Source organism: Halichondria panicea, chromosome 2 (genome assembly GCF_963675165.1).
Source record: "Halichondria panicea chromosome 2, odHalPani1.1, whole genome shotgun sequence".
Classification (NCBI taxonomy): Eukaryota; Metazoa; Porifera; class Demospongiae; order Suberitida; family Halichondriidae; genus Halichondria; species Halichondria panicea.
The window spans coordinates 6699128-6712117 of NC_087378.1; the positions used below are offsets into that span (position 1 = coordinate 6699128).

The window sequence follows — 12990 nt, forward strand, 5'->3', positions numbered from 1 at the left end:
CATTAATGATTGTGCTTAGGGAGTGGGTCAGATCTTCTCGGATCCCACTTACTGTACTGTACTGACCATATACATCCAAGTTTAGTCTGGCCACGCCCTCCCCAACTTGTACATGTATATCATGCACGATGTATAATTATTGTATATCTATGGAATTCGAGACTAATCCAAGTTAGGGTGTATCCAATAAGGAATGTAATTTATACATGTGTGTGGGCGTGGTTGTATTCGTGTGTGGGTTGATTCCATGCATGTGCAGTATATACCGTATAGCGTGTAATTTTCGTGGGACCAAATATTCGTGGTTGGAGGTCTGACCACGAATATTTTACCCAGCGACCTTGCCTACCTTTACCTGCAGTGCAAGCAGCAACCACGAAAATATTACCCATGAAATGTCTCAATATTGCTGAACCACGAATATTTTGTCCCCCGAAAATTACCCGCTATACGGTATGAGGCTATGAATTAGGCTGTTATGTCCGCTGTGCATGTCTGTTGTGTCTGTTGTGTCGTCTGTATAATATATCTGTTGTGTCCACTGTGTCTGTTGTGTCCGTCCTCTGTGTCTGTTGTGTCCGTCCTCTGTGTCTGTTGTGTCCCCTGTGTCTGTTGTGTCCTCGGTGTCCGCTGTGTCCGCTGTGTCTGTTGTGTCCTCTGTGTCCTCTGTGTCTGTTGTGTCCTCTGTGTCCACTGTGTCTGTTGTGTCCGTCCTCTGTGTCTGTTGTGTCCGCTGTGTCTGTTGTGTCCTCTGTGTCTGTTGTGTCCGCTGTGTTTGTTGTGTCCTCTGTGTCCTCTGTGTCCGCTGTGTCTGTTGTGTCCTCTGTGTCCACTGTGTCTGTTGTGTCCGTCCTCTGTGTCTGTTGTGTCCGCTGTGTCTGTTGTGTCCTGTGTCTGTTGTGTCTGTTGTGTCCGCTGTGTCTGCTGTGTCTGTTGTGTCCTCTGTGTCCTCTGTGTCTGTTGTGTCCTCTGTGTCCACTGTGTCTGTTGTGTCCGTCCTCTGTGTCTGTTGTGTCCGCTGTGTCTGTTGTGTCCTCTGTGTCTGTTGTGTCCGCTGTGTCTGTTGTGTCCTCTGTGTCCTCTGTGTCCGCTGTGTCTGCTGTGCCTGCTGTGTCTGTTGTGTCCTCTGTGTCTATGTGCCTGCTGTGTCCATTGTTTCCTCTGTGCCTGCTGTGGCCTCCGTGTTTGTTGTGTCCTCTGTGTCCTCTGTGTCTGTTGTGTCCTCTGCATGTGCCTGCTGTGTCGGTTGTGTCCTCCTGTGTCTGTTGTGTCGTTTGTGTCCCTGTTGTATCGTCTGTGTCTTCTGTGTCCTCTGTTTCTGTTGTGTCCTCCGTGTTTGTTGCATGTGTCCGCTGTGTCTGTTGTGTCCTCCGTGTCTGCTGTGTCCTCCGTGTTTGTTGTGTCCGCTGTGTCTGTGTGTCCTCCGTGCATGCAGTATAGACACATCAAACACAACATATAGCTACAGAGGACACAGCAGACACAGAGGACACAGCAAACACAACAGACGCAGAGGACACAGTATACACAGCGGACATGCACAGAGAGACACAACATACACAGATGACACAGGGGGCACAGCGGACACATGCATGCATGCAGAGGACACAACAGACACAGAGGACACAATAAGACACAGCATGCAGACACGAACATGCACAGAAGACACAACAGACACAGAGAGACACAACATATACACAGAGGATACAGGGGACACAGCAGACACATGCAGCGGACATGCACAGAGGACACAGAGGACAGATATATAGGACACAGCAGACACAGGGGACATGCACAGCAGACACAGAGGACACAACAGACACAACAGACACCGAGGACACAGCATACACAGAAGACACAACAGGCACAGCAGTCACAGGGGACACAGCAGACACAGCAGGCACAGAGACACAACAGACACAGCATGCATGCATGCAGACACAGAGGACACAACAGACAGAACAGACACAGAGGACACAGCAGGCACAGCAGTCACATGCAGGGGGAACAGCAGGCACAGCAGACACAGAGGACACAACAGACACAGCTAAGAGGCACAGCAGACACAGCAGACGCAGGGGGCACAGCAGACACAGAGGACACAACAGACACAGCTAAGAGGCACAGCAGACACAGCAGACAAAGAGGACACAACAGACACAGAGAACACAGCAGGCACAGCAGACACAGCAGACACTGCAGCACAGCGGACACAGCAGACACAACGGACACAGCAGACACTGCACGACCGGACACAGCAGACACAACAGACACAGCAGACACACACGACATTTGAGATTGCGCATGCACAGAATCACAGAATCAACACACACATAATGAAAGCACCGCGGGTGCTGATGCCTCGGTGGAGGTGCCAAAGCTACATAACATAAAACTAATAATAGCTAGCTTTTATACACACATTGATTATGAACATCTTTTATTTTGCTGCATGCATGCAATCATAGATTAATCTCAGCTCTGGACACACGTATACCTCGCTTGCGCATGCGCACCGAGGCATAATTATAAATGTACAACCATACCCATGGCATGGGCCTAGCCTCGATCCCAGGCCGAGTTTTCCCTTTTATAACGGTTAGGCGAACAACTAGGCCTGGTACTAGTTGTCTGCACATGCGTCAAATTTTCATTGTATTTGTGGTCGGCAAAAATATTTAATAAATCAATAATAGAAATTTGTACACAGAAAATGCACAGAGTGAGTACACACAAAAGATGCACATACGGAGCTGCTTCACAAGGGCCTGGGGAGTTGCCAGTTGTGCTGCAGCACGATTACAGTGACCCAGGGCAACTTCAAGATGATTGAATGTCTTCAAATTACGTTTCAACGATTTAGCAGGCTGCTGGACTTCTCTGATTCTAGGCCCCAACTCGTAACTCAGTTAAACTTTGCTTGAGAAAACGTAGATTCTCTTGATGCCTCTGAGCTACCCAGCAACGCTCGAACGAGCAGGTCATACTCCAGTCCTGTAAGTATAGGACAATATTAAAGAAACCAAACACGGTTAAACCCTTACCTTAAACTGTCCAGTCTCGTCCATTACTATAGCCAAGAGGAGCACTGTTGGGATAGCTGGATATTAGCCATTGCTCCTGTACAGAGAAGTAGACATTCTAAATACGTGTAGATCTATATTAAATTTCTCGTATTTTAAACAGGTTATAGTGTCATTGTCGACGAGCTGATGATGGCAGCACCAAGTTCTCTAGCTCACACTCTTCACTTGATCCACCATATTAATGATGAAACTATAGTCTACGTACCTAGATCTTGCCAAACATGATGATAGCACAGGGCCCACACAAAAATGTCTGACCTTAACAAGCTTGACAAAGCTTTATACCTCTTCCCTTGTTGTTCAGTCTTCAGAATAATGTTTTCTAAGCTTCAGAGAAAAGAGAAGCTTCAGCTAAGAGCCATTCCAATAATGATAAAACGGGAACTGACTTCTAGTACACGATAGTACACAAATATAAATGTCACAAAAGTGAACGAGAATATCCATTAGTCAGAATCTGACTAATTTTTTTTTTTTTTTTTTTTTTTTTTTTTTTTTTTTTTAGCCTTTATGGCGAAACTGTACACTCCGTGGATGTGAAACACTTCCGCCCACTACCAAAAGTCCTGAAACACTCATTGCAACGGATGACACAGACCGAGTATCCGGAATTCCTTATAGTATACGGAATCTACTGCATGGATACAATAATAACAGTAACTACGCGGATAACTGAAGCTCCCAGTCCAAGTTCTTCCAGTGCTAACTGATTCTCTGCGTAGGGAGAGCCAAGAGAGATGTTCATGAATGAAAGTGGACATGCAGAAATCATATTGGAACCTGACAAATCTAGATCTAGCTACATGTACACTGCTGACTTAATTTTTGTGATGACATTGTATATATAGCACAGCATGTATGCACACAGAATATTATATAGGCAGGCATCCACGCACGGAGATAGACTTAGTAATAGACAACTAAATGGACAACTAAAACTGATTTAAAGTTGAAGGAGGATTCTTCTTCGTCTTATCGCTACTTGTGCTCGTACACTTGTTTGTTAGTCTTGCATCAGGGAATAATTATGCTCCTTTCCGCTTCCTTTGGTGATGAGCATTACCTAAATTAAAAAAGTATGTTAGAATGCACATAATAATTTACTCAGGCCGCTGTACGATCATGTATGCATTATCATCATACAGTACATTTGTATGAATAAACATGTTCACCACAAAAAGACACGCTTTCCTGAAATAACAAAACATTTACTGAGGGTCAAAATAGATTCTCCTGGTATAAGGACATCTATATTATTGAATGACCACATCATTTAAGTGATGGAGCTTTTTGTTGGCAAGATCGCCTAACCACAAGATGAGTACCGTTGAACACCTAAATTTGACCTATAATTCAGTTTGCTGCTAGCCTTATACATTTCCTTAAGTGCTGAACACATTCTCCCAGTACTTCACTTCATAGACTAACAGGAAAGCAAAGCGAAATGTTCCAACCATAAACCCAACCAAAGATCGCCTAACCACAAACTTGTCACCTAGTAAGTTACAGACAAAAATGAGCTCCAAAAGGCTATCCACTAATAATGCAGGCTCAATATACATGCTCTATGATAGACTTACCTCCCACCTACGAGTACAGCAGACCTTCTCCTCAACTGAAGCCACAAGTGCGCAGCTGTGCGAGAAAAACAACACTAAAAGTGTCCATTTCTGCAGCTGGGTGCCGTTGCAGTGAGTGAACACGAATACTCCGTAATCTACCCGTATACTACCTACGTTTCACATCCACGGAGTGTACAGTATCTATGGTTAAGGTAAGTACAAACGGGTAGACAGATATAAATTGAAATCTAAGTAAGGTAAAGATATGAAGAACAAACATATAGTAAGTTTAGGTATGCCCATCAAGCACAGGTGATAGAGTTGGTGACCTGTGAATGAGCATGGAAGCATTCCCTCGCCAAAGGGCTATGCTGACTCTCCCAAAGAGGTGTTTAATGGTGACTGAGTCTCGGTCCGCGCCTGAGCGGAGACAAATTGACCTGCCGATATCACGGATGGTTGAGATGAAGTCCTCTGCTAAGCCTCCCAGGGTTTCGGCCACAAGGGGAATGCATGTCATACCCACAGACCTGCAGCTGGGGAGATTGGAAGCCAGCTTGCGCTGGACTAACGATTGACGCATGCGCAGACAACTAGTACCAGGCCCAAGTTGTTCGCCTAACCGTTATAAAAGCGAAAACTCGGCCTGGGATCGAGGCTAGCATGCACTTTAGACATTTCTCTATTTGGATACACCTCCTCCTAGATCCTGCCACCTACCCTGCAATGGAGATGCAGATCTGTGAGACCAGTACAGTTCAGCTGGACATTGTACCTGATGGTGAGGCAGCTCTGAGGGAACATATCAAAAACAAAACCACTGCTTTAGGGAGAGAAGTAATTAAAATAGCTAGTTCTACATGCATTCTGTATGGCTATATGATTCATGGATACCTTTTTACCAGAACATTGATGACTCATTCTATGTTGTTGACCTTGGCCGGGTACTGGAGCTCCATAGAGACTGGGTGACTGCCCTGCCCACTGTCACTCCATTCTATGCTGTCAAATGCAACAACGACCCAGCTCTCTTGAAGACACTCGCTGCGCTAGGGACCGGCTTCGACTGTGCTAGCAAGGTTTTGTATTATAAATTCTTATTTTGTTTTACTTTCTCACAAACCAAACAGGCTGAGATCAAGGGTATGTTGGATTTGGGAGTTACTCCAAGTCGTATTATTTACGCCAATCCCTGCAAAAAGCTCTCTCATCTAAAGTATGCAGTCGAGATGGGTGTTGAGACAATGACCTTTGACTGCGATTCTGAACTGCTCAAGATACAAGAAGAGTGTTCATCTGCAAGGTATGCTAGAGCTACCAATGGAATGCTGATGGTTTGGGGGGGGGGGGTAGTGACTGAGCAAGTGTGTATAGTTATACAGTGTTTTTATGTAGGCTTGTTCTGCGGATCAGAGCTGATGACCCGGAGGCTCAATGGAAACTTGGAATAAAGTTCGGCTGCACGGTACCTGAAGGTAAACATCTTCTGAGTACTGCTAAAAACCTGGGGCTAAACATCATTGGTGTATGGTGGGTGGATTCACACACTTAATTTCATACATACAGCATACTTGTTATAGTTTCCATGTCGGGAGTGGATCTCTATCTCCCAGAGCATATGAGCTAGCCCTGAAGATGTCTGCTGAACTGTTTGAGTACGGCTATAAGATTGGTTATCAGTTTAGTCTGTTGGACATTGGAGGAGGTTTCCCTGGAGACAAGGGCTCTAAAGAGGTCTTTCAGCGAGTGGCCAGTGCCATCAACTCCAGTCTGGACTCTCTCTTCAGCTCATTCCCAGGACTCACTGTCATCGCTGAGCCAGGTGATTAAAATGCTTGAGTCTATAGGAGCCCAATTTCTAAATCAGAATGTAGATTACTGATTGGTCTAAGTCTACTGTTTATTCGAAAAACTAAAAGCTATTATGTATCACTTATGTTTACTCTCTGTCTTCCCTAGGTTTCTATTTTGCCTGCTCCACCCACCAAATAGCAGTGTCCGTAATTAGCAAGAAGTCGTGTGACACGAAGGAAGGGCGGAAGTTCATGTATTATCTTAATGATGGCTTCTATAGTGCATTCAGGTGGATCTCATCTTATGAAGTCACACCAACTCCTATTGTTATTACGGTAGGTAAAATTACAATGTGGGAAGATATAGATGTATTAGTGTGTAAGATCTTACGGGACTAATAGCAATCATCATAATTATGTACTCTCCCTCCATGCGCCGAATGAGAAGTCTAGTCTATTATTATTATTATTATTGACCTCTAGACTTTCGAAGGTTTACACTAACCTCTCCACCTCACCCAGGAATCCTCTGGTCCTCTCTACCCCTCCATTCTGTGGGGACCCACCTGTGACGCACTTGACAAATTTGGGAGACAATATCCTCCTTCCAGAACTAAATATCGGGGACTGGGTCTACTTTGATGACTGGGGCGGCTACACTGCCTCTACTTCAACTATGTTCAATGGATTCCCACCAGCAAAGCCATACCACTACGTCACCATAGCAAACCGGTAAGAAAAAATTTTTATTGAATCGATCGTTCTTTTGTAGCTATCATCACATTCTTAACGACTATACGTACATTGCACATTACAATTACTATTCCCTCCTGTAGAGACCAGTTAAAACAGCTGCTGGCTCTGAAATGCTGTCCTCCCAATCACTTACAAAAAACAGTTGCCTCTGAACAAACGTTGTGATGGGGTTAATAACATAAACGATTTTTTTAGCATTGTGAGTACATTATTTTGTGATGTGGTGCATTCAAGCAAGATAACATGAAGCTAGCGATTATGGTGAGTGAGGTGCATGCATGGATGGAAATCTCACACCGGTTAAGATTGTCTCTATCATGCGATGCAAGCTATCAATATGGCCTAGGAAACCAGGCAAATGAATTTTCGTCTGCAGTAAACAAGACACTTTATGGCTTCTAAACTTCTAGGAAATACGTATTGTAAGATTCCCAATTACTGTACATTTGTTTCACACAAAAAGGAGTATAATATATACTGACAAGCCAAACACTATACTAAGTGCAATAGTTAAAAGTGGAATGTCTGAACTGAGGATGAGTTGAATACAAAAATATGATGTAATAGTGGAACAAAAACATGAAACACAAGACAGTGTGTGAATGTGATAGTGTGGATAGTGACAGTTCGATGGTATGCGAGTAAGCTATAGTGTACTGACAGTACGTGTAAATGTAGCTCGTGTAAAATGACGTTGTGAATTTTGTGAATCTCAAAAATACAAAAATGAACGGACATTACAGAGAAGAGTTTATGCTTGACTTTGACTCAGTTGCATCTGCTTTAACTTTTCCACTTCTTGCTTCCACAGAGGAACTTTCTTAACTGCCAAGTGCCTCTTGGCATGTTTTGACAGATGATCACTTCGCATAAATTTTCGATTACACATTGGACATTCGTACTTTTTCTCTCCAGTGTGTGTGCGTTTGTGACGAGCCAGTTCATCGGATCTTGCAAAACGTCTTTCACACCCCTCCCACGAACACAGGTACGGTTTTTCCCCAGTGTGTATTCTCATATGCGCCTTCAAATGCGAGCTCTTGTAATACATCTTGCTACACCCGCTGACTTGGCAGGAAAACGGTTTCGCTCTGTCATCATCAACAGAAGAGGTTGGGCTTGGTGGGTCACTTATTTCAGGAGAAGAGGTTAGAACAGGGACCACAGAGAGTGTAGGGTTTGTCTGTACAAGTTGTGTGATGGCTTGCTGGTTGGCTTCCGAGAGTACTACCACTTTTCCCGGTGGAAAAAATTGTCCATTGATGGTGATAGGAACTCCATTGCTGGTCATAGAACTCATGAAGGATGGTATGAGAGTGGTGGGCAGGATAGGCTGTGATGAGGGAAAAAAATTTTATTGGGTTAAGATAAGGTCAGTAAACAAATTCTGTCAAAGGTCACTAACATGTAAACACAGTAGCAATTGTATTATTATGACAATGTGATTACCATGATAGCTACAAAAGTTACAAACTAGAAAGGCATTTTACACTTACAAAGGGTTACTACGAGGTATCCATATAACACTCTCACTTACAATTCCTACACTTGGCATCATTGGTGTGGGGAGGGAGGGAGTTTTCGAAGCAATTCCTTCATCAGTGGTGGTCCTGAGGGGTGAGAGTTGATTGTCTGGACTTCCACTGATAACAGAGGGCGAGGGTGACGGGGGACGCCATTGATTAGACTGGGGGGTGGGAGAGGGACTGTTGCCAAGTCGTAGCAATGATTCCACGGCTGTAGTCGTTCGTCTGTCGAGAGCTCCAGCGTCCTGTGGTAGTGAAGGACAATGCAATGAGTTGGTGCAGATGTTTAGATGATGAATATTTTATGCAACTTTGTTGTTGTAAACCTTAAACTAGGTAAAATCTTCTTACCTGTAGTGACATTCCATCAGATTCCATTGTCTTGCTTTCTGGAGAGTTCGGTGGACTTAGATAGGCCATTGATTGATTCCTGGGCCCTTCTGTGAAGTGTTTTTGGAGATTAACGCTCTGATGCAACCTTAGTGCCGTGCAGAGTGCTGATAGTGTACAGCATGCTCCCAGCATGTGTAAGCCCAGCCACGACTGCAACACGTGGATGTGGGCGTTGTTTACTATCAAATTGTTTGTACACACAAAGGATTGTGGTTACATAATTTCAGGAATCTTTCAATACGCCCCAAACACACCCTTATGTGCTCACAAAGGTCACCTCTGTGGTGTTTCGGTTATACAGTCACCCTCGAAATGACAGTTTGTTGTATGATGTCATTGAGCGTCATGATAAAGAGGCGTGCCTGTGTGCTCTGAAAGCTAGATCTAGTAGCTAGCTAGCTAGCAACGCACCTCCTAATACAAGAGTAAGATGTGTGTGCTCAATAGTTAAGAGCAAAGGTATGAGTTGTGGTTAGAGTATGTTGAGGGATGATTAACCGTTTACCACAGCTAGCTAGCTATTATTCTCTGTACTGTATACACACACGTACACGCCCTTGGTATAGGAGTTTTATTCCAAGAGTTAGATACTCTTATCTACTTTATATTAAACAACTTCTTATTACCACAGAAATCAGTGTGTTGGTAATGTCTGAAGAAGACGACAAGTGTTGTGACTGTGAGCACAATGCAGGCTGCATTTACTGCTGGGATGACTCTGGAAACAAATTTCCTCCAATCAGAACTTTCTTCCTGATTGGATCGTTTCTATTCTATATTTCTGACGTTGTACTAGATATTTGGGTTGCATACGAGCACTACCTTTCTGCTCAGAATGGAGACGAAGCTTCAAACTACTACTTTCAAGCTACACTCTTCTTTATTCTTGTTCCGATTGTGATGATTAACTTCCTCTCTTGGGGCCTGTACGCTTGGGGTTGGATGACATTTCGTATCAGAAAAATCAGAAACTATTGCACAGTACATGCAGTTCCGATGCATACATATCACCTTATCAACTGGCCGTGGTATCATAGGTCAAATTCGGTAAAGAGGCAGCAAAGCAGAGATTGTAGTAACGACATTGAATTAGACGAGATTACCTCTATTCAAAGAGAAGAATCTCCAAGAAGTCCTTCAGTAGACGGTGGCTCTCCCAGACACTTTTTTCCACAACTGAAATACAGAACACACTCTCAAAATGACTCTCAATCCACTCCAATGCTGGAAGATACAGACACTGGTTTGGAGTTCTACCCACTTGACTTCCTCTTCACAAGTGAATTTATAGTTGTCACCATCCTACACATTTTGCAGTTGGGCTATGTATTCCGTGTTACTCGACTACTGTACAAACGCAAACAAGACAAGTACTCGTTCGATCGCTATAGGGATCTGTCATTTTTGAGATTAATGGAAGCCTTTCTGGAATCTGCCCCACAATTTGTTCTGCAGCTCTACATTGCAACAGTGAAGACAGAGATAAGATTACTCTACAGCATTATCACTCCTCTCTCGTTGATAGTTTCAGTGTGCTCACTCGCACTAGCTGTGGGGGATTACATATCGGCCGCAAAAGACCTCAACTATTATGACCCCCCACCTAATCACAAGAGAACGCCTCGACTCTCTTGGGCTGGCTACTTCATTATCATATTCTGGCACCTGTTTATGATATCTGGTCGAGGTATCACTTTGGCACTGTTTACTTTCACTTTCGGTAGGTATCTGTTTTTGATTATTGGGATACACTATTTTGCGATGGTTTACTGGATGTATTGGCAGAATGCTGATGTGTTTATCAAAAGTTCCGATGACTACTACTTGAGCTACTCAAACAGGAGCAGACGAGGTAGTGGTGTGAGGCACAAAAACCGATTAATTGACAGAAGATCTCTGAGATCATGCTTAGACCCTCGAAACTCCCTCTGCAAAAACTATGGCATTGAGTTTATTATTGCCGCATTTAATTTGTTTTTCCACTTCAAAATAAAAGACGGAAACAGCATTCAAACATTGGTTCCTTTCTATGTTATCACTTTTGTCGAGAATACTTTAATGATACTGCTGTGGTACTTCTCACAAGACTTTGAGCAAAAAGTATGGTATTCTGAAGCTGCTATTGTTACGGTGTTTGTTACTTTCCTCCTAGGTGTGGGTCTAGTGGTGGTGTATTATTTATGGTTCCAGCCCAGTGAGCAGAAGGAGGTGGAACGTGAACCTGACCTTGAGCACCCAACCATGACATGCTCTCTCAATCGATTGTATACGAGAAATTGAGGAAGGAAGACATTTTCACAAGATTGTATCGACAATTCATAGACAGGTAGTCACTTATCATTAATTAGTCATTTATTTAGTACATGTACGACAAATAATTTATTCATAATTATAACATTAATATCACTTCAGATTAAAACATGACGAGTGCACGTGGTGGAAAATGCAATAGGTTCACTTAATTCTCAATCTGCTAAGATAGTCATCAAAGTTTGTGTCCAATGCTACCACTAATCCATCAGGGTTTTTCTCGCTCCCCTTAAAGCTGTAATCAATCTCCACTCCTTTTCTTGTGGTCATCTTCCCACCCCCAGCATTCAAAATAGCGTTCCCAGCACAAATGTCCCATTTCTTAATGGCAGTAGTGTGCAGGTAAAGGTCAGCACGATTCTCCATTACCTGCAACACTTTATAGCCGGAACCAGCAGCCACCATATGCTCCACATTTTTATTAGGAAACGCTTTATCAGCAACCTGTTTGACATCTCCAGAATGTGATCTCGAGGAAATAATTCGAATGTTCGCCGTTTTCCCCTGCTCTGCCTTAAGATGTTCTACTTCTAATGATTCAGACACCCCATGACCAACCCACGCCCATTTAGTGATCCCCTCAGTTCTGAGGCCTTTGATCTGCTGATATGGTTGATAAATGACTCCAGCAATCGGTCTTCCCTTCACAGCGATACACACCATCACGGTGACGTACATTAATAGGTCAGGGTCATTTCCACCCTCTGTGTACTCCTGGGTAGCATCTAGTGGGTCAATCCACACTGTGAGGTCATCTGCAGAGGAATACAAAAATCCATGACGACAAAGTGTCCACAAAATATTTGCTTAAAAACTGCGACAAGGTATCCACCATAAGTTTATAATGGAATGGGCCACATACCCATAGGCACCGGATCATCTCTGCCTCGAAGCATCTCACTTATTTCTGTGTGAAGCTCAGACGATATTGGTTCAACTTTCATTGTGGTCAAATCACTCTCTTCGGACTGTATGGGTAAGTTGGGCCACAGCGACTGGAAACCAGACACTATGATCTCATGCGACTCCTGTAATAATAGATTGTATCATACTGAGGCTGTGATAAAGAAAACAAACCTTATCACCCAAGGTGACGAATTCATCCTTTCCTTCATTAGTGCGTCCCTTGGATAGCCTTCCGATTTCGGCATCGGTCATTTTCCGTATCTCTACAATCCTCCGCCCTCCTCTTTCAGCTAATATAATGGAAGCAGAAAGCACCTCAGAGATACGAACAGTCTCTCTCGACCAATGCACTCGGTACAAGATGAACAGCATCACTACCAACCCGATGGCAAATAAAATGGGCGCTCCATTGCGGTTGAATCTGAGATCCGTAGCCATAGCTTCAGTTGAATTAGCACTGTGAATCACTGGCAACCATAGATAGTAATCTATCTATGATGGCAACTATTAAAGTAGCGTGTTCGCTGAGGTGTGCAGTAAAAAGAAATTGATTTTACTCTGATGTCATTTGACGTCATAATTTCTGACCAATGAACACTCTGATGAACACTGTATTTGAACTTTGAACAGTTTCTTTGAACAAGACGACAGCTATACT

The 12990-nt window shown here is 43.6% G+C and overlaps 4 protein-coding genes and 1 long non-coding RNA gene across 6 annotated transcripts; 2 read left to right on the forward strand and 3 right to left on the reverse strand.

Annotated features, from left to right (window-relative positions):
• Positions 1–2629: 2629 nt before the first annotated feature.
• LOC135331090 (uncharacterized) lies at positions 2630–5166 on the reverse strand. The gene is made up of 3 exons (XR_010392929.1): positions 4667–5166; positions 3045–4149; positions 2630–2994 (listed from the first exon to the last, which is right to left on the reverse strand). It is a non-coding gene; the product is annotated as an uncharacterized LOC135331090 (long non-coding RNA).
• Positions 5167–5295: 129 nt separating this feature from the next.
• Positions 5296–7453, forward strand: LOC135331088 (ornithine decarboxylase-like). Of its 2 annotated transcripts, XM_064526132.1 has the most exons (8): positions 5299–5485; positions 5554–5727; positions 5779–5951; positions 6044–6178; positions 6229–6470; positions 6608–6777; positions 6964–7173; positions 7278–7453. In XM_064526132.1, exons 1-7 carry the CDS (start codon positions 5312–5314, stop codon positions 7081–7083), a joined length of 1188 nt encoding a protein of 395 aa, XP_064382202.1. In that variant the 5' UTR covers positions 5299–5311; the 3' UTR covers positions 7084–7173; positions 7278–7453. The 2 variants fall into 2 exon arrangements, with proteins under 2 accessions (XP_064382203.1, XP_064382202.1); XM_064526133.1 differs by having other exon boundaries at positions 5296–5429; positions 5554–5951.
• Positions 7454–7642: 189 nt separating this feature from the next.
• LOC135331089 (Krueppel-like factor 10) lies at positions 7643–9265 on the reverse strand. Its single transcript, XM_064526134.1, has 3 exons — positions 9075–9265; positions 8735–8968; positions 7643–8530 (listed from the first exon to the last, which is right to left on the reverse strand). Exons 1-3 carry the CDS (start codon positions 9246–9248, stop codon positions 7949–7951), a joined length of 990 nt encoding a protein of 329 aa, XP_064382204.1. The 5' UTR covers positions 9249–9265; the 3' UTR covers positions 7643–7948.
• Positions 9266–9460: 195 nt separating this feature from the next.
• LOC135331093 (XK-related protein 4-like) lies at positions 9461–11517 on the forward strand. Its single transcript, XM_064526138.1, has 2 exons — positions 9461–9575; positions 9748–11517. The coding sequence occupies exon 2, from the start codon at positions 9765–9767 to the stop codon at positions 11394–11396; it is 1632 nt and encodes a 543-aa protein (XP_064382208.1). The 5' UTR covers positions 9461–9575; positions 9748–9764; the 3' UTR covers positions 11397–11517.
• LOC135331097 (inositol monophosphatase 3-like) lies at positions 11492–12881 on the reverse strand. The gene is made up of 3 exons (XM_064526143.1): positions 12504–12881; positions 12289–12454; positions 11492–12181 (listed from the first exon to the last, which is right to left on the reverse strand). Exons 1-3 carry the CDS (start codon positions 12768–12770, stop codon positions 11571–11573), a joined length of 1044 nt encoding a protein of 347 aa, XP_064382213.1. The 5' UTR covers positions 12771–12881; the 3' UTR covers positions 11492–11570.
• Between the last annotated feature and the right edge of the window lie 109 nt (positions 12882–12990).